Source organism: Artemia franciscana, chromosome 12 (genome assembly GCF_032884065.1).
Source record: "Artemia franciscana chromosome 12, ASM3288406v1, whole genome shotgun sequence".
Taxonomy (NCBI): Eukaryota; Metazoa; Arthropoda; class Branchiopoda; order Anostraca; family Artemiidae; genus Artemia; species Artemia franciscana.
The window spans coordinates 19,540,142-19,566,212 of record NC_088874.1 but is presented as its reverse complement, the minus strand read 5'-3'; the positions used below and the strand labels follow the sequence as shown (position 1 = coordinate 19,566,212).

The 26,071-nt window shown below is 34.4% G+C and overlaps 1 protein-coding gene across 2 annotated transcripts in view; it reads right to left on the bottom strand.

The window, feature by feature from the left end:
* The window catches only part of LOC136033812 (piezo-type mechanosensitive ion channel component-like), a gene marked incomplete at its 3' end in the record, with an annotated part of 265,796 nt that overhangs the window by 173,329 nt on the left and 66,396 nt on the right, over positions 1–26,071 (bottom strand). For both annotated transcript variants that reach the window (XM_065714725.1, XM_065714726.1), the window contains 6 exon segments: positions 129–289; positions 5,465–5,635; positions 12,904–13,052; positions 18,053–18,267; positions 20,137–20,290; positions 21,225–21,473. In XM_065714725.1, the coding sequence (XP_065570797.1) occupies positions 129–289; positions 5,465–5,635; positions 12,904–13,052; positions 18,053–18,267; positions 20,137–20,290; positions 21,225–21,473 (1,099 nt within the window).

Below are 26,071 nucleotides of genomic sequence, written 5' to 3'. Positions count from 1 at the left end.
AAGCGGAAATGTCTGTCAATAAAAGTAGCGCAAATACATGAGCTCCAGCAAAGTATAGGACACACTTAGCACACGACTTATTATAGAACACAAAAAATACTCAATCATATTGAAGCAAAACTTCAAACCTTTAAGCTCCTCAAAAGTAAAAAATTCAAGCAGTGTTGGTTTTTCCTGTCCAAGTTTAGTTGACACATCTTCTTTTTCAAGATTGGAATCTTCACTGCTTAATTCATCGTCATTGATAAGAAGGTGACTACTACCCATTTGAAATATGTTCCCGAACGCCCTATTAAAGAAATTTAGCATAATTATATAACTATTTAACTTCAGTATTAACTTTAAGAAAGACATATAGATTTTTTGCCAAATAAACTAATTTTATGTACATTCACAGCATCATACTATTTCAAAATTATTTCCAGGGAGGAATTGAAATCCACTCGTTTCAAAATAATAGTCTAAATTTACTCCTATCAAGAATTAAAAAAAAATACTTTCTTTTTTATCTAGTAGATATATTTTGTACTCTCTACCTGCAACCCATATAAATGTGCTGGTTCTTGATGTGGAAAGTTTGGTAAATCTTTTTTATCCTTAGAGTGCAAAAGTTGTTTTATGAGAAATTATTTTTTATTTGATTCAGCAGGAATTTTATTTACTCTTCAGAAGCACACGCGAAATTTATATTATTAAAATGTCCACCTTGACTTTCAAAACAGTGAATCGAACAAAAAATAAATAAAAATGGCTCAGTCGGATAACGGCTTCTATTTTAAGTAGAGATATTTTATCGTTTGGTAAAACTTTTCGATATATAAGCGCGCCGTCATTCATTTTACCTATATCGTGTGCCAATTGCCGACATTATGGTTTTAAGAGACGGGAGCAAAATCCCGTTGCAACAATTTGGCAAAAGCAGTTATGTGGTTTAACGAAATGAGTACTTTTTAGACATTGCTTGAAAGAGCATTCTGTTTTAGAGCAAATTTAAATCAAAAAGATATATCATTTTCAAAGTTTGCGGTGTATAAAAAGGAAACGTTTTACCAAATTTCTTTTTTGTTGAAGAAGCCTTGAAGAAGTGGAAGAAATAGGTTGACTTTCAACATAACAGGTGGAAACATTAAGAAAAGAGGAAAACTCCTCATTAACAGGATAACTCCTGTCCTTTTAAGTTACAGTATTACCCTTTACTTCTTTAAAAGGAAATATAGTTTCTTGGCTATTTCTAATATCGTATTGAGCGCTAACAGGCCTAAGCTGAATACTATAGGCAGCGTAAAATTGTTGCCAAAGTAAAGAGCAAAATGGAATTTATCTACTATTGCTTATAAGACGTTTTCTTCACCAAACAAGTCTTTTAAACAAAAATAAAGAGCCATATTGACTCAAAGAAGATCAGAAATCAAGTCAAATAATTTTTTCCGCTTAAAAATACCAATCTAAAAACAAATAGAAAATCCAACCAATAGATCGAAAGAAGCAGAAAGAGGAGTGGGGGACAAAACCCTCCATAACTTCTAAAGATAAAAAGCTAATCAGCACTTAATGGAAAACTAATAACATTTATATGTTTTTTCCTTTTAACTATAATAAATCTAAAGTTATTAAGAATTTCAAGAATGATTATCAGTACATACCTTAAATTTTAAATCCACATTCATTTGTTATTTTCTTTTTATGCTGTTGTTTTGTCTTTTTTTTTTTTGTCTCAGTAACCTTAGTTATGAAGGTAATTTTTTCTCTTTTTTATTTTATGTTTTTGAATAAAAACAAAACTTATTACAAGAAGCATGAGCATTAGTTATCGTTGTACTAGCAGTAGAAATAGTATGAGGAATTTCAGTAGCCCTGAAAGGTGTGATTTAGTACACTCAGTCGTTCTTTAGATATTTCTAATACGCCCTTCAAGCACGCCAATACGATCTTGTAAAAACTTGGAAAACATGTAGTCTGATCTAGCTCATTATTTCCAGTACCATACTCTGAAAGTTCCCAAATGACGCCCCTAGCTGTCATTGGGACGTTGGAAACACACCCTTTCGAAAATCTGGAGACACTTAAAACTTTTGATTTAGTTTTACATCCCCTCAAATGTCCCTGAAAATAAAAATTAATGCCCTATTATGTTCCTAAGACATTGTATCTATTTTATTTTGACAGCCTGAAAGCACTTAAATCCTTTTTATTTAGTTTAACAAGGGTAGCAGCATAAGTAATAATAATAGCCCCAAAATATTAAATTTAATACGCTCATTTGGTCTTGAGATATTTCTTATAAATCTTATTGGCAATTAGCATGTTGATAGTCTTCTTTGATTTAACTTCAAGCCAACATAAACTTTTCATAAAATCTTTACTTTATACTATATTATAGTCCTAAGATATACCGTCTAAGCCATTTTGACAACCTAGATGAATTTAAAGTGTTTTGATTTAGGTCAACACTAGCAGCTTTAGTACTAGTTGAAATAGTAAAAAATGGTAGTAATATGTGTAGTCCTGAATAATTTAGCACTTATTACCCTAAGGCAAACTATAAACTAAACATTTGTGAACAGCAAAAGTTGTTCACATTCAACAACTATAAACTCATCATATCGTTTGCAATTAGAAGAGAGAAAAGGCGTTGACACCATCATTGGAAATTTGTTTTGCTTTTGGGTAAGACTAAAGAAGGAAATTTATCTCAAGCTTTGAATGAGCTTTTCAGTGAACTTGCTCAGAGAATAATCTAGTGCAATTCGAAAGTTCATTATTTTCTTAATGACCCGGAAAGCTATATATTTTATTGTGTATAAATATGCTAGTTTCAATTATATTCTTTTAGTAATTCTACTAATGACGATCGCTGTATATATGATCAAAATATCTGGACTTTTGTACTTGTTTTTTCACTGTCTAAATAAATGGATTTTCCCCATTTGAAAATTTATTTGTTTGCTCAATACTATAGTACACATGTTTGTTACGTGATGGGAATTGTTTGTTTACTTAACAAATGTTTTCTTCAAGACACAGGTGTTTGTTACATGATCTTGCGTGACTTTTTAGAGCTCATGGTCCGCTAACAAAGCGGCAAGCCCCCGGTTGTAAAAAAATGATCTTGGTCCAATATTTACATAAGAAGATAAGGTTACCGCGCGTGACTTGTTGTGGCTCCGGTGGCTCTTTATAATCCAGCAAGAAGAGATTTTGATGGTAAACGACAAATGATTTGCTAGATTTAACGATTCACTTACCTCAGTTTTGAAAAAGAGATCAGTGTGTCAACAATGAGGATATTATTCTTGGCAAATTCCTTAGTAATGTGCGCTTTTAGACGAATGGAACTTGAATGCCCTTTTAATGGCGAAATGAAATCTAGAATACCTAACATAGCAGTGGAAATTACAAGGGGTTGTCGGCTAACACTAGAATGGACGAGATGTTTGCAAGATATGTGATATCACTGAGCATAATGAAGTTGGAAGAACAGTTATGTTTTGCAGAAAAAGTGAATGTAATGCAAATACACATATTACAAGATGGATTAAATGCATTAGTGAAACATATTAACGACAATGATCTGAATCAAAATATAAAAAGGAGTGAGTTTGTTAGTATTTCTTGTAGGATAATTTTGCTAGTGAGGAGAAGATAAAAGAAATCTTCATTCTTTGTATAATCTATAATCGGCAATGAGAGTGTCAAGATTGAAAATGATTGTAATTGAAAAACAGAAAATAATACGGAGTCTAGTGACTTTGGAAAGAAGTTTGATCCTAAATGATGATTTTCAAGAGTTATCAATTCAAAGGAAAATATTCTCTCAAATAATGCTTAATGATATAATGAAAAATGATTCTCCGTCTTTGGACTATTGTAAGAAACTTTTATGTCTTGGGACAGATATATTTACTGATTTTATTGACATAATAACCAAAACAAAACGAAGTGATAGTGTGGATTTACTTTTGAAGACTCCTCCTCTAACTCCCCCCAATGTCACCTGATCCGTTCAGAATATAAATTAACAGCTCTGAGACAGGAGGTCCTTCAAAATATTAAATTTCATTAAGACCCAATCACCTGTTCGTAAGTTTAAATTACCTCATTTTTTCTAATTTTCCAAATTACCGAATTAGGTGCCCCCCAGTTCTCACAAAGAGACCGGATCCGGTCCAGTTATGTCAATAATGTATCTAGGACTTGTGCTTATTTTTGCCATCAAGTTTCATCCCGATCTCTCCACTCTAAGCGTTTTCCAAGATTTGCGGTCCCCCCGACTCCTCCCAATGACATTGGATCTGGTCGGGACCTAAAATAAGAGGTCTAAGTTACGAGGTCCTTCTAAATATCAAATTTCAGTAAGATCCGATCACTCGTTCGTAAGTTAAAAATACCTCTTTTTCTAATTTTTCCGAATTACCCCCCCCCCCCCCCCAACTCCCTCAAAGGGATCGAATCCATTTCGGTTATATCAATCACGTATCTAGGACTTGAGCTTATTTTTCCACCAAGTATCATCCCAATCCCTCCACTCTAAGCGTTTTCCAAGATTTCCGGTTTTCCCTTCCACCTCCCCCAATGTCACCGGATTCAGTCGAAATTTAAAATAAGAGCTGTGAGACACGATACCATTCTTAATATCAAATTCCAGTAAGATCCAATCACCCGTTTGTAAATTAAAAATACCTCATTTTTTCTAATTTCTCCGAATTAACCATCCCACCCCCATATAAGTTCTATAAGTTCTAATTATGTCTTTGTCTGTAGAATGCATAGGGGGCAAATGGGGGGGGGGTGTATAGGGTATACATCTCTATGACGTAGTTTTGATGGCTCTGAGTATCCCTTGGTTATTAATTGTAATTTATGTTTATTTTGGGTTCCATTTTAATTATTGATAGTTATTTATGGCAATTTTACCATGAAAATTATTTGAAACTATTTCTGTCCATCTTTGGCTTAATGTGGCTCTTAAATTTCTTTTAAAAACTTTTTTTTATTGAAAAATTTGTTCATATTGGCTCTTAATAAGAGGCTCTTTTAAACCAGCTCATTTCATTGAATTTCAACTTTTAATTACAATACTTTAATATTTTAATATTAAAGAATACCGTTTCCACAATTACAGAGAGCTGTCACCCCTCAGCACTCATATTTCATCCTTAATACAAAAATATGTTCCTCCTAATGAAGGGAGATAAAGTTAGCCTCCTTTGCCTTTTATTCATGAGAAGCAATTTTCATGGAAAATTAAAATATTTGGGTCTGAGAATTCCATTTTGAGGATTTAGATAACGCCTCTCCTTCCCATGGGAAGATTGACTGATCTCAACTCTGATACACCTACACGAACAAACTTTTCATTTGTGTAAATTCGTTTCAAATAAGGTTTATCGCTGTTTAAAAGCATTTTTTGGAACTCTATATTGTTTATTCTAAATTTTAATTAAAATACTAAAATCAAACTTACATACTAAAATTTGCAGCAACTGTACTTCTTGTATCAATTTCCGATAGCATAAGAAATTCATCATGAAAATAATACACTTGAATAATAGTAATGATTAAGAAGAATGAAGGGGTTAATAGGCTTCCAAGAAGTTCGACGGGGCTGTAAACCTCCAGGCCAAAATCTTTCTGTCTGTAAAAATATGTCATAAAATGCATTTCAAGTAAAAAATATCTGCCTTCTCTAACATACTCAAACTACTATATGGCGATGTATTAGGATCTTCTGATAAATGCTATACAGTTGGGCTTAAACATAACTGAGAGAATATTCCGAGAGATTAACCCTGCTCATTTAGAAGGAATATAGGAAATTTACACTTGCTGGTGCTCTTTAATCTAGGGGTGCATTCATTTCTATAAATATATACAGCGCATTTAAACAATTCAAGCCATTTTTAGTGTCTATGACCCTCCCAACTGAAAAATTCGATGCCCCAATTGATACCCCATTCATTTATCCATTGCTAAGTTCTATCGCCAAAAAGTAAAGAGAGGACTTAGAACCTACATTAGCCCATATAATAGATCAAAATTAAATCATAGAGAAATGTTATCACAAATACCCCTTTCCTATCCACCAAAAGCCTAGTATGTCATTTCTAACTTAACTAAAATAAGATAAATGGAAAGGAAAATATTAGTGAAGATTCAAGAGATATCCTCAAAATTTAGGAGTGTGTGAAACTGTCAAAAATGTCGTTGCTTAGAGCTGAAACAAAATATAGTGAACTACTATAAGAAATCAATGAAACAATTCAAATCAAAAATGACTCAAGAATTGAACAAATTGCTAGTGAAACAATTGAAAATAAACAATTTTACACGATATCGCTAGCTTAAATAAAGAATTGATTTAACCCCTCGTAAAAATTTATGAAGGGTAAAAACAAGTGATTTAGTGAGAAGTGATTCTAATAATAAGAAATGATTTAATACGAATAAAATATAATATCAAAAAGACACACAGGGCACACTGTTAAAAAGCAAATTTTGTAATACGCATTAATTTAACAGTTTGGTAGGAATCAGTTTTTTACAGTCAGTCTTCTCTTAACCTTTATGAGGTAATGAAGATAAGATTCTGTCCAAACTTTTATATTTTTATGGCTTTTATTTTGACAGTATTTCATCAAAGGGTTTTTGAGTGATTTATATTGTTCTAGAGAAGCCACAATTTGTTTGCAGTTTTTCTTACAAATGGCCTGACAAGCATTACTTTCGGCCTGATTCCGGGATTATGTTCCGTACTATATGAATTCCCCCTTTCCCCCGGATTAGAATATTACCTTAAGCATGGAATAAAATGAATTTGGGTATTATTTATGTTATATAAATGGAAATTGGTCTGATTACAAGTAAAAAAAAACAGAAAGCAGGTATTCAACGGTACGAGAACGTCGTAAAAAAAGACTTAAGGGAAAGGGGAACTTTCTGAGAGGGTATAAGGAGTTTTGAACAGATTGGAAGGGAGGAGGAGTGTGCGTAGCTGTGTTGACCTCAGGAGTCTTAATCTTACGATCAGTTTGTAGTAATAGTATTAGTTACGGATTTCAGGAACAACACAGAACATCAAACAACCCTTAAAAATTATTAAGATCAAAATATGTTATCCATTAAACTATCAGTAGAAAAACAAGAGTTAAGAGGTCATATGGCACTTGTGACGAGGTCGGAAGAGCCAAGAGCCAAGAGCTTATATGGCATGAGCTCCAGCAAAATTCTAAGAATCCATAGATTGATTTAAAAGGAAAACCAGAGGCTTAATGCCGGTCGAGATTTAAAATAAGAGCTCTGGTACACAAGGTCCTTCTAAGTATCAAAATTCATTAAGATCTGATCACCCACTCGTAAGTTAAAAATACCTCTTTTCTTAATTTGTCCACTTCTTTCAGACCCCCAGATGGTCGAATCGAGGAAAACAACTTTATTAAGTCAATTTATACCGGTCCCTGACACGCCTACCGATTGTCATCCTCCTAGCACATCCAGAAGCACCAAACTTGCCAAAACACTGCCCCCCCCCCGACTCCCTCAAAGAGAGCGGATCCATTCTGGTTACGTCAATAGCGTATCAACGACCGTTTTCCATGATTTCCAGTTTCCCCCAATGTCACCAGATCTGGTCGAGATTGAAAATAAGAGTTCTGAGACATGAGTTCCTTCTAAATATAAAATTTCATTAAGATCTGGTCACCTGTTCTTCAGTTTAAAAATAGCTAAATTTTTCTAATTTTTCCGAATTAACACCCTTTCCCCAACTCTCCTAAAGAAAGCGGATCCCTTCCAAAATACGTTTAAACACGTACCTCAATTTTCACGTTTTCCAAGATTACCGGTATCCCCCACAATGTCACCGGATCTGGTCGGAATTTAAAACGAGAGCTCTGAAGCACAAGATCCTTCTAAATATCAAATTTCAATAAGATCTGATTACCCGTTCGTAAGTTACAAATAGCTCACTTTTTCTAATTTTTCCAAATCAGCACCCCCCCACTCCCCCAAAGAGAGTGGATCCGGTCCGGTTATATCAGTCACGTATCTTGGACTTGTGTTTATTTTCCCCACAAAGTTTCATCCTGGTCTTTCCACTCTAAGCCTTTTCCTAGGATTTCGGTCCCCTCCCCTTCTCAACTCCCCCAAATGACAATGGATCCGGTCGGGATTTAAATTAAGAAATCTGAGTTAGAAGGTCCTTCTAAATATGAAATTTCATTCAGATCCAATCACTCCTTCGTAAGTTAAAAATACCTCATTTTTTCTAATATCCCAGAACTAACCCTCCCCCCAAATCCCCCAAAGAGAGAGTATCCGTTCCGATTATTTCTATCACGTATCTAGGACTTGTGCTTAGTTTTTCCACCAAGTTTCATCCCGATCACTCCACTCTAAGCGTTTTCCCAGATTTTAGGTTCCCCCTCCAATTCCCCCCAACATCACCAGATCCGGTCAGGATTTAAAATAATAGCTATAAAACACGGTATCCTTCTAGATATAAAATTTCATTAAGATCCAATAACCCATTCGTAGGTTAAAAATACCTCATTTTTTCTAATTTTTCCAAATTAACCCTCCCCCCACTTCCTCCTCCCAGATGGTCAAATCGGGAAAATTACGATTTCTAATTTAATCTGATCTGGTCCCAGATATGTCTGCCAAGTTTCATCGTCCTAGCTTATCTGGAAGTGCCTAAACTAGCAAAATCGGGAGCGACAGACCGCCCCACCGACGGAATCTGCGAATGCTATATGTCACTTGGTTAATACCAAGTGCCATAATTAAGAAATTTAGCAAGATTATGCTAATTGAAAGACCAAAGTTAGTAAAATGAATTTCACAGTGAATAGTAATATAAAGGGGGCAAGAAAGCAAAGGAGATTCAGTTTTTTACATGTCAATTATTAAAAGAAGAAAAATTATTGTATATCTTTATGTGGAAGGCGTTAATGGAGTTAACATAAATCAAACAGTTCGTGGTAACGAACTGTAGTAAGGAGCGATCCGGCTCAATAGTAACCAAAACTCTAAAAAATTGAATTTTGATATCAATAGCTACATCAAAAGAATCGCATTTTAATGCTGATTTTAAATATATAAGTTTCATCAAGTTTAGTCTTACCCATCAAAAGTTACGAGCCTGGGAAAATTTGCCTTATTTAGGAAAATAGGGGGAAACACCCCCTAAAAGTCGTAGGATCTTAACGAAAATGACACCATCAGATTCAACGTATCAGAGAACCCTACTGTAGAAGTTTCAAGCTCCTATCTACAAAAATGTGGAATTTTGCATTTTTTGCCAGAAGACAAATCACGGGTGCGTGTTTATTTGTTTGTTTTTTTTTTTTTTTTTTTCCCAGGGGTCATCGTATCGACCAAGTGGTCCTAGAATGTCGCAAGAGGGCTCATTCTATCGGAAATGAAAAGTTCTAGTGCCCTTTTTAAGTGACAAAAAAAATTGGAGGGCATCTAGGCCCCCTCCCACGCTCATTTTTTTCCCAAAGTCAACGGATCAAAATTTTGAGATAGCCATTTTGTTCAGCATAGTCGAAAATCATAATAACTATGTATTTGGGGGTGACTTACTCCCCCACAGTTCCTGGGGGAGGGGCTGCAAGTTACAAACTTCAACCAGTTTTTACATATAATAATGGTTATTGGGAAGTGTACAGACGTTTTCAGGGGGATTTTTTTGGTTTTGGGGGTAGGGTTGAGGGAGGGGGCTATGTGGGAGGATCTTTCCTTGGAGAAACATGCCATGGGGGAAAAAATTCAATGAAAAGGGCGCAGGACGAATCTGGTCACGTTAGAAAAAAACGTCAAATTCAGAGCTTAATATACAATGCTGGGTGTTCGGAGCCTCTCTATTATGGAGTATAATTTGAAAATAACACAACTATACGAGCGATAAAACATATATACCACAACCATAACTCAACTAACGAAAGAACTGCTAAGAGATAACACAACTATAAAGCGAAAACAGGTGAAAACTAACGGGAAAATAAACGAACTAAGAGGTGGAAGGGGCCCAGAGAAAAAATATAATCCTTTTTCAATTTTGAGCCTAACTTCCGCAAAGGAGTAATAATGTCAGAAGCCCAGAAATACCGAATTATTTTCTTTTCAAACAGTTCGTGGTAAAAAACTGTAGTAAGGGGCGACCCGGCTCAATAGTAAACGGAACTCTAAAAAACGGAATTTTGATGCTAAAAGATACATCAAAAGAATCGAATTTTTACGCTGATTCTAAATATATAAGTTCCAATTAATTTAGTCTTTGTCATCAAAAGTTACGAGCCTGAGAATATTTGCCCTATTTTGGAAAAAAGGGGGAAACATCCCCTAAAAGTCATAGAATCTTAACGAAAATCACACTATCGCATTCGGCATATCAGAGAACTCTATAGCAAAAATTTCAAGCTCCTATCTAAAAAAATGTGGAATTTCATATTTTTTGCCAGAAGACAAATCACGGGTGCGTGTTTATTTGTTTGTTTGTTGTTGTTTTTTCTTTTCCCCAGGGGTCATCGTATCGACCAGGTGGTCTTAGAGTGTCGCAAGAGGGCTCATTCTTACGGAAATGAAAAGTTCTAGTGCCCTTTTAAGTGATAAAAAAATTGGAGGGCAAATAGGCCCCCTCCCAGGCTAATTTTTTTCCAAAAGTCAACAGATTAAAATTTTAAGATAGCCATTTTGTTCCGCATAGTCGAAAACCATAATAACTATGTCTTTGGGAATGACTTACTCCCCCACAATTCCTGGGGGAGGGGCTGCAAGTTACAAACTTTGACCAGTGTTTACATATAGTAATGGTTATTGGGAAGTGTACAGACGTTTTAGCCAAAAAAAAATTAATATACTAATTTCATTTCAATAATTTATGTGCGGAGAGCCAAAATCGAACATGCATTAATTCAAAAACGTTCAGAAATTAAATTAAAAAAAAAACTAGTTTTTTTAACTGAAAGTAAGGAGCGACATTAAAACTTAAAACGAACAGAAATTACTCCGTATATGAAATGGGTTGTCCCCTCCGCAGTCCCACGCTCTTTACGCTAAAGTTTGACTCTTTGCCACAATTCTACTTTTTAAAACAATTAAAAACTTTAGCGTAAAGAGCGTGGGACTAAGGAGGGGACAACCCATTTCATATACGGAGTAATTTCTGTTCGTTTTAAGTTTTAATGTCGCTCCTTACTTTCAGTTAAAAAAACTAGTTTTTTTTTTATTTAATCTTCTTGTTGAATCAGAGTGATGAAGGTGAGGTCGAGGGGAGTAAGTGTATATAGAAGAAACAATTTGTCTATGGGTAATGTGAAACACACGGCCAGATGTGAAGAAGGATTGTTCTTCTTTCCCCCAGAGTAACTAAACTGATTCTTCAAAGGAAAACAAAATAAGGGATTTTCTCTCGTTAAAGGTGATTCTTAAGCAACCCTATTAGACTACACATGTTTTTTTTCAGACAATTCCCTGGAGATGCCAAGGTACCAATCATGTCAGGGGTACTAAATATTTGGTTTATAAGCGAGGTACTAATTTTCAAACAGTATGATTTAGGAGATTTGGTATTCCCACGTCTTTTATATGAGTGATAATTTTACACATTTCAAATCATGCGAATAGTAAAACACTTTATGTTACTCATCAATCCTTTCAAAGGAATAGCGCTAGGGAAGGAAGGGGGTAGTTTCAAAGAAGTTAATTGTTAGAAATGACATTGAATAATTCAATATCAGATCATTATTGATAGCTTCAACTGATGTCCGTGCCAGGATATTCATACGGCTATTTTCAAAATTCTATTAGCACGTTTTTAAGACAGTGAGACCGTCAATACATTTCCATATGTTTGGAAGATCAACATCTAGGCTGCTTATCACTACAAAGAACAAAATTCGTCCTAAAAAAAACTTCCCTGTGTGTAAGTAGCACAACGCTAACACTGGCACTGTTGCAAATACCTTACGATCTTGGTCCCTTTTGGACTATCTCCGAGGAGTAATTGCTACAGTGTTAGGCCCAGGGTGTCATAAACCGGTGTCGGCAGTATTTAATTTACATATATATAAATACCCTTGGAGAGGATAACCCTCAAATATATATATATTTTTATGGAAAACATAAATACTCTCTTCCCAAATCTAACAGGGTTCGAGAAATAATAAACAGCGAGGGTAGAAAATAAAGCTCGCTTTTATTCAATACTGTGTCAAATCCAACATAAACTCACGTGAACCCTGCTGAAGTCTTTGGTGAACTAACTAAAAATGAGGAAGAAATCACGAGGTAAACTAGCTAAAAGACTTACATAAACAAAAGAGGTACAATCACCTCCTTCACCAACAAGTGTCGATACTAACCAATCAAGGCAATAGAACCCAAAAATTAAATTGCAATATCCATAAGTTAAGAATCAATCGGCAACCCCGTAAAGTTTACTTTAACATGGAGATTTTACTCCTGCAATCTCAATTCACAGAGACGCAATTCCTAACTCAGGACGATCCTCCAATATAGGCTAAACATATTATGGTGGTGAACCTAAATACTCTCTTCTCATTTTCGCTTCCCCTAAATGCCCGTTCAAAAATTTCCCCTTCAAATACTCTTTTCCTAAATTTTTTAATTAGCCTTTCTGATGACTCACTCGGAACATTAATCTTAACAGTGAACCAATCCAGAATATTTCTTCTGAAAAAAATAATACATTTTAGGTCCCATTGAAAGTGATCTAGTCTCTGCTAATTAGAAGAAGTTCGGAAAATATATTGAGACATCTAAGCTAGAAGAGTTATGAAGCACTAATTGTTATGATCGAAGGTAACTGAATTGATTGTCCATTAAGATATATAAGAAAAAATATATTTTTCAGTTAATATATCAGAGGCTAATACTTACAGTTGAATTGGAATGCTCAATTTTTCTTCAATTATTTGTGGAAAATTTTCAAACTGGTAGATATATACTAGAACCAGGATTACCATGGAATAAACAATGACTGCAATCCAGAATCTGTATAAAAGCCGCCTCCATGCGTGGTAGGATAACTAAAAAAGAAATAAATTCTATGCAATGCATCAATGACATTGTATTCTGCTTTCAAACACAAAACGATGTTTTGCCTTGACATAAATTTTAGCTAATACAGATCGAAGTAATCAAACAAATTAAAATTTTGAGAAAAAACCTAGGCTGTTTTTGGTACTATATTTGGTACTATATTTGGTACTACATTTGGTACTATAGTGTAAATTAGATAGCACGGCAACTCTTAGCCTTACAATTTTCTATTTTGGTAATAAGACTAGTGCTCTAATAATAACAGTAATGGTAAAAAGTGCTCTATGTTTCGCATTAATTTAAAAAACTTTAACACACACTCAGTTTTTCAAAAAAAGTAAGGATCTTCATTAAACCAAAAACGAACAAAAAAAATATTAAAAATCTTCCATGTATAAAACTACCACAAATAACCATCAATATATAAATGATATTAAAACAAACAGAAATTACAACAAATAACCGAGCCGAACTCAAATTGAGCAAAAATTAATATGCCCCAAGCCTTCTCAAGACCAAAACATAATTTGCACTTTACTTAAAAAAAAACAAAACAGATTATCCTGGAATGTCAATCTAATATACATATACTGATGTTTATACCTATAGGTCTTGTCAATTTTTTGTGTATTAAATTCAAAAGACTGCAAATACTTTTTACGATTTTTTTACTGTAAGTGCAAATTATAATCTAGTCTTGAGGTGATTGGTAAAAAATGATCGTGAGGGAGACAGCCCCTCCCCTACAGCTCTCAGAACAAGGATTGTATGTTTTGCCCATGGGGCATTTAAGATTCTAATAGAAAATGTAGCCGTATAGGCTTTGGAGGGGACTTATAGGACTAGTAATCGGAAGTTCTAGTGCCCTTTTTAAGAGTCAAAATGATCAGAGTGCAGCTACCCCCACTCCTTACAAAAACACACCCACAAGCATGTCGTATTTTTTCGACATACCTCCAATAGATAATTTGAGACAGTCCTTTTATTTAAAATAGAAAAGCATCATATAACAAGGCCTTTGAGGTCGATAAAAACGAACAGAGCCTGAGGGGGAGGGAAAGGGCTCTAAGCTATTCTCCTATGACATTTAAGGTTCTTAAGGAAGGGATGGTTGTAAAAACATTAGAAGTGGCTGATTTGGTTGAAATTGGAAGTTCTAGTTGCCTTTTAAGAGTCAATAGTGATGGAGGTCAACTACCCTCCCCTCATCTCCCCTTTTTTCACCAAATGTATCTGAGCGCAATGACAATTTTGTTTAAAATACTCCAAAGAGCATATAGCAATGCCTCCGGGGTTGGCAAAACCCCAGAGCCCAGGGGCAAGGGCTTTAAGTTATGTACTGTGTGCATATAAGGTTTTTAAAGAATGGGTGGTCGTATTAAATTCAGATGGGTCTCATTTGATTTGAAATTGGCAGTTGTAGTGCTCCTTTTAAGACTCAAAGTGATTTGAGAGACCCCCCACCCCACCAATCCCATCATTTTACATAACAAACACCCAAACAAAGTTTTGTGACATCTATTGTTTAGTATTTTTGAAAGGTTTAGTAATTATACGTTTTGGGATGTCATCCCCCCAAGGCACCAGGGCCACGCCTGCAAGCTATGCAATTTGTTTATTGTTTACATACAGTATATGTTATTGAGAAAAGGTATTTGTTTTACTTCTACTTTCCCAAAATACAAAGGGCATTAAGATAAGTCTTTCAGTGAATGTTGTGAGGTGCGTTGAACTAGATCATAGCATTTTATGTGTATATGTGTTTTCAAAAGGGTGTAACTCAGGAATGACTGAGTAAATTAATTTGGAATTTGCTGGAAATGTTAAGGGAGCTGATCAATTGACCAAAAAGGCAATATTTGCAAGCTACTACTACTATAACTACTGCTACTTCAAGTATTATTACTTCTGTCCCTACTATCACTGAAACTGCTACTTCTGTATCTAGTACTACTTTGGCTGAGAATAATGAAACATATATTTGAGGAACCGTCAGGGGGAAATTAAAATAAATCAAAACATATCATGCGTATACATATTTTTGATACCAGCGTAAAAACAACATTTTTGGAATGGGTTATCATACAAAGAGGAAACTTCAGGGGCATCATGAGTGAGATGCTATGTTGACCGAAAAGCCAAACTTATTAATACTGCTGCTGATACTGTTACTACTAATAAATATACACTATTACTGGTACTACTGTTCCTACAACTACCACTGCTATTACGATACTAGTGCAATAAAGGCTATACGTAGGAAGGTGAAAGTTTGACAGAATATTTAGGGGGAATTTGAGATAAATCAAAACACACTATGCGCATTCAGATTATAAAACAGCTTATCTGAGGAATTGATTTGCTTATTACATTGAAACTTTCGGAGGATACTTAAGGGGGGGAGATCAATTGTCCAAAGGGTAATATGTGTATGTCACAACTAACACTAATACCACTGCTACTTTTACTTATGCTACGACTGATACTGAAGTATCCGACTACTACTTCAATTAACAACAACTTGTAAGGCTTAGAGTATTCAGGTGAAAAAGGCATTAAAAGTAAGTCATGAGCGCACATCATCAATATTTTTGGAACGGCTTAATGTGTCAAGGTAAAACTTGTTCAATGTTCAAGTAACCAAAAGGCAATATGCATATACTACTACCGCTATTTATACTGCTACTACTACTGCTACTACTACTACTATTACAAGGCTAACGCTGCAACTACTTTTGCTACCACTGAAACTACTGTGATATTAGTACTATTAAGGTTAAGTCTGTGAATTTAAAATTTTAAAGAACATCGAGCAAATTCAAACTAACAAAAGAAACTGAGTACATATATATTGTCAAAAAAGCGTATCTTAAGAATTGATTTGTGCATTAAGGTGGAACTCTCAGAGAATACTTAAAGGTCAAGATCAAATGACCAAAAGGCAATATGTGCACTAGTGCTACTGCAATATTTACTAGTTCTGTTGCTACTGCATTTACTGTTTCTGTTGTTACTGCATTTACTGTTGCACCTGCAACATTTACTATATATGAATATTTAAGTTGTCAAAAGAACAAATGGAAAATATCACAGCCATGGCTAATTGTATTAAGTTGAGAAATTATACAACTGCTGCAACTATTATTAAAACTATGCCTAAGCATATTAACTTGAAATTTTCAGAAAATATTTCAGAAAATATTTCTGAAAATTTCTGTTTTATTAATCGCACATACATGTAAATATATGACATAGGCCCATGGGGAGACAAGCTCGAAAAACTAGGCCTAGACAAAGAATAAAATAATAACACACTACAATACAAAGATAAACATGACGGCAAAGATACAATAACACAATTTCACACACGGATGTTGTACGGATGACAACCTGCTATCCGTATGCTGGTTGTCAAAAATTGCATATCAGCAATATACTAAGAACGGTTTTGTGTATGAAATTAAAACTTACAACGATATTTGTGGGGGAGGGGTGTTGAACTAACCAAAAGACAATATTAGCACCTCAATACTACTGCTTCAACTCCTACATTTACTATTATTGCTACTATTATAATTAGTGCTACTATTACTACAGCTACTAAAGCTAAAACTGCTACTATTAGCTCTAATCCTACTGCTGCTACTATATCTACTGCTGCTATTACTACTCATAATTAACCTAAGGGTATTAAGGTGAAAATTTTGGGCAATATTATATCTTGATTGAAATAAATCGAAACACACTATGCCCACATAAGTTGTCAATGGGACGTATCAGCAATGCTTCAGGACCGGTTGATGGTATTAAGTTAAAAATCGTGTGTTGAATGGGAATTTGAAAAAAATGTGTACTGTGCATACTGCTGCTAATGCTACCACCGTTACTACAACTATTGCTACTACACAAGCTAAGAGTAAAAAGGTGAAGCTTACAAGGAGTATTTAGGTGGATGCTGAATTAAACCAAAACGAACTAAGGTCATGTAGATTATCTACAAGGTGACACAGCACTATCACAATATCGGCTTACATTATTAAGTTAGACCTCTCAGGGCAAGTTTTGACAGATTTTGAACTAGCCAGAAGATAATATGAGCATACATTTGATACTACTTCTACGGTTACTGTAACTAATGACACTAAGGGCATTAAGTTGAAACGTCTTGGGGTAAGTTAAATTAAACAAAAAAAATAAACGCATGCAACTGTTTAGTGGGCATTCAAGCAGTATAGTAGACAGTGCTTCTCTATCATAGCAAGAAGTATCATTTATATTTTAAGGGAGCTAATTTCATTGAAAATTCAAAGTTCTAGTGCCCTTTTTAAGAGTCAAAAGTGATTGAAGAGCATTCAGCCCACCTCTTCAGCTCATAATTTTCCAAATATTTCCAATTAAAATAACAGCATAGCTGAACGGTCTTTAAAAGTGTATTTCTAGAGCTATTGCGTAAGTACACCCCTCACAGTTATGCAAATTTCCTATTATGTATAAAAACTAAACGCTGCCTTAAGACTAAATCAAAAAGCACTATTTGTATGCTGATTGCCAATAAGCCATCTCAGCATTGTCCAAAGGACAGCTGGGGGTATTATGATCAAACTTTCGGGGCTATATATTACTATTTCTGCTCTTAAAATTTAACTAAATCAAAAGAGTGTAAGTGTATCAAAGCTTTCAAAGAGCATAGATAGATATTTTTTTTTTGCAAATGGTATCAAGTTAAATTTTCAGGTTAACTAGAGGAGGTATAAAACTAAATTAAACGCTATTATTTGTTCCCGGATTTTTAAAAGGGTGTATGTTGTGAAAAATTATTGAAAAATTTTCTGCAGCATACAAATAGCAGGTGAAACCATAAATTCTTAAAGAAAAACACACAAAAATTTAATTATTACACAGAAAAATTGAAACTACCATAAAAGAAAAACACAGGCAGTTTGACAAAGTTTTTTAAACTGCGTTGTAAATTGACTGATTTACTTACAATAAAGGTAACGGTGAAAATAAGGAATATTGCCATATATAAGATCCTGTAAAGGACGACGTCACCAGTCCCAATTACAAAGAGCATACCAACGACAATCCAGATCCACACTTTTACAATCCAACGTTTTACAAAATCTAAAAACTTTCCAAGGAATGGATTTGCTTCTAGTATATTTTCACTTGCGTGTGACATAGAGGGTGGTTGTACCATTTCTGTAAGAATGAATTATATTATTCCATGTTTTTTAATAAAAAAGAAGAAGAAAGATACTAAAAACAATCACTATTAGACATTGAAAAATCAAAAAAACAAATTTTCTAAGACAACCAATCAAAACAATCAAATTTTCTAAGAGTTTCAACTTTGTGGGCACTCCCATTCAACCACCTATTGACATTACTATACTGCTAACAACTCACCACAGCACGAAGCCACCAGAGGCCACCACAGCTTTGCGCACTCCTCCTTCAACCCAATCTATTCAAAACCTGCCTCTTTATCCCCTACACGACGTCCCCATTTCCTTTAAATCTTTCTTTATAACTTTTTCCCACTCCAGACGAGGACGACGTCCTTTCCGTTTAGCCCTAAACGGTTGGCCTGAAAGGATAATCGTCGGCAATCTGTCATCATTCATCCGCAAAACGTGCCCTAACCATCTCATACTTTCTTTTATTATAGCCCCAGAACGCGGGATTGAACCTAATTTTTCGAACAACCTACAGTTTGAAATGCAATCAGTCAGTCGAGTATCTAGGACAATCCGTAGGCAATTTCTCTGGAAAGCATCTAGAATCATCATCCGCTTTCCGGAGCACCCATGCTCCAGAGTTGTATTTGACAACTATCATCGCTGTACCTTCCGATATTCTAATCTTGGTTTGCAAACCTATTGGGGGGCAGTTAGAAGCGACAATGCTGTCAGAATGTTAGAACAGAATGTCAGAACAGTTAGAATGCGACACAAGCGACAATGAAGATCCGTATATACAAACCTGCCACTTGGGGGCGCCTAGCTTACCCTCCGCGTGTTTCTGTGGCACGCAGCGCCACAGCAACGCGTGGCAGGTGTCTGCTAGTATTCAAAAGATGATTTTATTATTTTAACTTTTAGTTACTATGTGCAGTGGTTTGCTCTTTACTAGGTTTCAGCTATGTCCGATACAACTATTATAGGCCCCATTTATAATGAACTGCATATATCCCTTATGTAAGCTACAATCATAAATTAATTTACTATTTTAAGCGTCAGTTACTGCGGGCTAGAGTTCGTCTTTTACTATAATAACTCCAAAGACGTTATAGCATTACATATAACTATGTTTAACGGTGTTTTGCAATGTTATGAATAATACATTTCTGTAGCTAAATCACTATGGACACTTGAGGTTATATTTTTTCAATGATTAAAACTAAATCCCTGACTAAACACGTCAAGAAGTTAGAGCCTAACAAAAAATAAAACTAATTAAAGAACTAATTTTTATTATTAAAAAAAATAAAGAACTAAAACTAGAACAATTTTTTCTAGTTTGAATTAAAAAATTAGTATTATTGGTTAGACACCATAAATATTTTTCAGATTGCATAATAGCTTTAGGATTCTATTTTATTTCTAATTACAAAAGACACTAGATGTTGCATTTTACTTTACAATGAGCCAATATATAGCTCTGTATGATTTTCCAGTGGCCAGCTAGCTGAGGAGAAATGTGGTATATATGCTGAACATTGTGGTTTCAGCCACTTTTCTTGATTTTCAAGCCAATATAAGTTTCTAGTTTTTCAAGTAAAGAGACGATAAAATTTCTATGCAGGAGTTACGGAAAAGGCGGTTCTAATAGAGTTCTACTTGTTTTTATCTGACACTATTTTTAGGGGTTATGAGTTATTTCAGTTTTTAATATGGGGTGTGATCATCTCTTACTAGGTTGATAGCTACCGCTGCAGCACAGATGTTGCTCCTTACTTTCAGTTGAAAAACGTTGTTCTTGTTTACTTATTCAATAAAAGGCTGGCTGGTTGTTCCTTTTTAGTTTGCAGGGCTCTAGAATTTGAAGAACATACCAAACTTTTTTTACCTGCTATATTTTGACCACTTTCTATTCTTTTCAAAGTTAAGAGTTTTGGATCCAAGGCTGAAGCAACGAGGGACCTCTGCATTTTCTCAACCTCACTTCTTTTTTCGTCCAGGTACATTTTCATTGTTAGCCATAATACAGTCACGAAAAAAATCTGGAAAAAGGAAAGTAGATTTATTTCTAGAAAACATTTGGTTCTTCCGAAATTAAATTTTTAGCAGATCCTAATAAATAAGAAACACCTTATTTCTATCCTTGGGTTCTCAGATGTATGATTTTTTGTACAATATTCCAAAATCGAGAAACTGAGCTTGTCAACTGCATGTTAACGTGATAATTAATGTAGGGGCTCACAGGGAACTATTATTTACCTCTAACTTTAAGTGGCAAATTTTCAAAACAGCTAAATAGTATCTCTAATTTCTTTGACCTTTGGATTTATTTGAAGAAAGTGGCAACCTAATAAATTTTGTTCGACGGAGTCTATGGAATGCTGGTTACTTCAGATATATTTTAACTCTAAGAAGGGCTCTGTAAATATGGTAATTCAATCAATTGAGCCCCTTCCAAGGTTTCTACGACCACTCTTAAGAAAAAAATAGCAAAAATAAATAATAAGAATACAAAAAATAATGTAATAAGAATGAGAATTAGCTGGAATAATGAAAATAATAAAATAAGAAATATATTGAAGTCTTATGGCTCTTTACTACAGGCCGTGCTTAACAGGCCAAACAGGCTTAACAGGCCGAGTGTTGTCTCTGAAATCTAATTTCAAACTGAAAAAATTCACATAATCCTTACTTATCTATGAAAAAAGAAAATAACTCAGCTTTCATCTATTATAGAGGAGTAAATACCGGAATCTGAGTTTGCTTTTGTTTTATGGACATCGCTTTTAATTGTGAAGGCAGTTTGAGAAGTTATGAAAAGTTTAGTCTTGAATAGCCTGCCAATCCGCATTTCTACTCAAAATATTCAGTCGTAATCTGAAGTTATTTTTCTTTCCTATACATGAAATATTTTACAAAACAACATAGAACATAGGTAGAATAAGAAAATTAGAGGTGAAAAAAGTAAAGAGTTACCTTTGATAACAGATGAGGAAGAGGTAGTTGATTATGTTTAATAAGTCCAATTTGAGTAAGCTGAGGTAGTTCAGTGGGAAGGAGGTTAAGACACCAAATCCATTCAAGTACCAATAGAACAAGTCCATAGGCAACTAGGTAAGGCGATGCCTTCAAAGTAGCGTCTCTTTGATTTTTGTTCAACCACAAGTAACATGTTGACATAAGCAGAATAAATGTGAGCCAACTATGGTATGTTATACTCCAAAGCTGCAATATGAAAAAATTGATAAGAACAGATTGATACAATATAATTACTTTGTGTATCACTTTTAAGGGCATATAAAGGATAAGGAGATATTAAGGGAAGAATCTGTACATGCTAACACTCCTCTTAGAGAAATCTGTGGTTAGTTTTAAAGAAATCAATAAGAGCTAGTAATTTTTATTGGCATTTGCATTTTGTCATATCACGCAGGATAAAAAACAGAAAATAAAGTAATTTAGTTGCTTCTTCTGAGTTATGTGTTTATTTGTTGTGTAAATCCACTCAAGTCGTTTTGAAAATCTATTACTGCTTCGGTCAGTATTGATTCTTTTTTTATGGCAAAAAACATGCACATAGGCAAATATCCCATATGCTGATTGTGGCAGATATAGCTGAAAAACACAGAAGAATGAAATGTGATAGTAATTTAATTTTCATTAGTGAAATTTAGGAAGACAAATACATACTACGAACCGATATTCGGCAAGTTTCTGATAGCAAAAGGTGAAACTTCTGCCATAAGTTTCTCTGTTCAGAAGAGGGAGAGTGAATTTATTTTTAAAAATAAAAAAAAACACAAATACGCTAAAAAAACCTTATGGCCTGTGTGGCTATTCTCAAACTACAAAACACATCACTTATTAATGGATTCCCCTAAAAATAAAAAAAAATAAAAAAATCACCACTTGAGACCCTGTATTATACTAACCTATAATAACAACACTTATTATGCACTATTTCCCTACTTTATCTATATATAAAAAAGAAATAAATCTTAAACACCATAACGATGGTCCCTAAAACACCCACGAAAAGTCAGCCTATCAGTCTCTTGAACTATAGCATAAGGAAGGGACTCCTATACAGAAGGAAGAACATGGCGAACTGAAAATGCAGACCTTGTAGACCTTTTAATCGGTTTTCTACTTGCTGCTAGTCTCATATTCAGGCTAATCTCTCTCAAACACACCAACCAAACATTCAGGTGCATTCTTATGCAATATATCGAACATAAATAGAGCCTTATAAAAATTAAAAAGAACTGAAACTGGTAAAATATTAACTTTTTCTGACTATCTCTAACTCATATGCGCTTATCCCAATTAATAAGAACTCGAATGGCCGAAGTTTTGGATAGCACTTAATGACATCGTATATTAACTAGGAAAAAATATTTTAACTTTCTCAGAATTCCTTCATTCCGAGCAATTTTAGATGATACACATTGTATGTACTTTGTAAAACTAACAATCTCACTACTATTACTTCAAAATATTTCACAGACGGTAAAGCGGCAATAAGGTAAGATCCGACATTTATCCTTTAACCGACGACTATAATCGGGCGATCTAGAAAAAATTACCAAATGAAATTTCTTATAATCTATCTTTAGGTGATTAACCTTCATCCACTTTTCTATCCTTGACATACTGTCTCTTATCATAGTTAATAATTCACTTTCTGTTTTTGCTGTCACCGTAAGACAGTTATCATTCGCAAACAACAATAAAGCTTGATTAGGATCCCTTTGTCTTCAGACCCTTCCAACTTCAATATACAGCCCACCAAGTGCTAAGTATAGATCATTTATATATATATATATATATATATATATATATATATATATATATATATATATATATATATATATATATATATATATATATATATTCCAAACAATAGTGGTCCCAAGGGGAACTTCTGTGTGACTCCACATCTTACTTTATAATCTATTGATGGACCTCCAATTTCAAAAATAGGACTCGATTTCTAAGATAAGAGGTCCATTTGAAGGCAATTAGTTCCACCCTAAATTATTGTTCGTATGGATTGAAATTCTGTTTCAATCCATCTATTGATGGACCTCCAATTTCAAAAATAGGACTCGATTTCTAAGATTAGGTTCTATGAAGCCACGTAAATAACCTTTACAATAGGATTCACCTATCGATAAGTATATTACATATATATATTTAAATAAGCTGAAATATTTCATATAAATAGAAAAGAGAAACATTACGTATTTCATATAAATAGAAAAGAGAAACATTACACTTTAAAATGGCTAGAAAAAAATGGTTGAATGGCAGCATTTTTTCCCTCCCCCAAAAAAAATTTCTGACGGGGCTTATGATAAGCCACCGTTATAAACTGTGGAATAGTCTTTTCTGTCTGTTATAAGATTCAACTTTGCTTTTTCTTTACGCAGACTGTTTTTTTATTATGATTATTACTGTTTGGCAAAAAAACTGAATTGAAACATGATGCCAGTCTCACTCACATGTAGGTATAGGTTTGAATAGCGGAGGTGGGATAAATTCAACCAAAAATGTGTCTCTATTACATCGTTTTTCACATGATTTGCCTTAAATATTGTCTATAATTAATAAAATCGTCAAAAATGAAATGCAATAATAGTAAATCCAATAAAAATACGTCTTGCTTAAGAATTTGGAGCCATACCAATCCCCCTTTACCTTTATTCCCTTCCTTCTAAATCTTACTCTAGACCCATGATTCTTTGAAGGTGAATCACTAGTTTAAAAAAAAACATGCTTGCCAGATGATGTTGTGACAAGTAACAGCTTTGGTTCGACATCTACTTATTATTTCACAAGGCAGTAAGTCTGAAACATGAAACACTTGACTCTTAAATTTTGCATGCATAAGAACCTTTTACTGCTAAATTTAAGTTCTTCAACCTACTGGGCTTGGGAACACAACCCCTCCTTAGCGTATGCCAGGGAAATGTCAGGTATGCCATGTTGCTGATCTGCCAACGCATTATATGCACCATAGAAGACTACTGTGCAAAAAAATTTGGTGTATCACAGATAAAAATATATTCATCCCCTTCTCCTTCCACTCAAAGCAAAACTTGACGTCCCTTGCTCCTCCCCCTTCCTTTTCCTTTCCTCAACTGTATTGAAAAGTTCTGACTATTCTCAAAGTTTTTAATGAGATATTGTAGATACGCCATTTCAATGACTTGGATACACTTATCGTTTTTCAATCAGCCCCCACCTATTCCCCTGAGTTCTATTTTATCTTCTTTCCATCATGAACCCTCTGCGTAAGTTATTGTCAAATCGCATTATTTACGGCCCTTGATCCGGGGTCTGGGGGTCAGACTATCCACAAAAGGATTTCTATGATACTTTCTTTCTACTTTAAACATTGTGTTTTTCTTAAGGTTTTTGATCAGATGTCTCGTGATCTAACAGGAGGCTGAATCGCAATAAGAACACATGATGGGGGAGTGACACCAATTATTTTAAAGTCAAAAAGAGAAATAAAATTTCTAATTTCTATTCCATGGAACCTCGCAATATTTGAACAACCTTGCTTCCCCTATGGAGGGGGCGGTAAAAGAACAAGAGAATATATTAAATCATCGAAGGCACATGACTCTTTACTCAGACAGTGCCAGTGTGCTACCTCTAAACAATATGTAGTTCAAGCAGTGTATCTACTTGTTGGAACAAAAAGCTAAAGCAAACCTGAAACAAAAGGATTATGTTGAACTTCACACGAAAAAAAAAAGTTCAAGTAAGAGTGAGGCTATCGCTTCCTTCAACCCTTTTAGCGTTGAGATGAAATGTCCTTGCCCTTTAATTAATACAGTTATGTGTTTCGAAAAGTGCGTTACTTTTTACTTGCTAGAGCATAAAAACGGAGTAGTAATTAAGTTTAAAGGATGGAAACAGATGATTCCTTGGAATAAGTATATTTGCATTTCTAAAGCTAGATTTGCCATTTTAAAAACACCCTGTTTTAATCGGCATTTACTCTTTCTATTCTCTTTCACAGAAAAGTATAGAAGCTGATTCCTGAATAAACTGATTAGGCGTCAATAGATACATTTTGTAGCAAAAGATTGAGTTTGCTGAAGCAATATTTCCAATTAGTGAACCAACAAAGCAATCACCAACTAAATGGAATGTATTTGTTTGAAGGAAATCAATTCTTTTAAATACTAATGAATTTTTTCGCCTATTAGACTGGTCAAACTAAACTGAATACTCCTTTTATGCTAATGAATAAAGATTTACTTCCGGAAGTTTCTGCATTGTTTAATATTTTTAATACAGCAATAGAATAAATAACTCTCTACCTGAATTAAACGCGTCAAGGTTACTGAGTGACCGATTAAAACTCCTGCAACCAAATAACCGACGCAGAGCAGTGAAGTATGTCTTTAATATCTAAAGTGCTAACTTGGTATTTACTACCTAAACATATAAACTCAGATCTGGAAGGATGAACCTGTAGGCCAACACTGAAAGACTAGTTCAGCAAAGAACAAAATACAGATAGGCTTTTACAGCTTTAGCCTTGAAAAATTTTGTCGCCACAGACAATTATAACAATTCGGTTTCAGCAAAAAGTAGTAAAATTAACAAATAATTGGAGAGTCTTCAACAATAACCTCTAACTGTTAACCTTTTACGAGAACCCAAGACATTTATAGCCCCCTCTTGGTGGACCTAAAGAGTAACTAGAGTACTTATACAAGGAATGATTGAATTGTAATGTCTTATTTTGACTATAAATACTCAGTTACCCAGGAAATGACTTTTCCTTTATAAATACACTCACA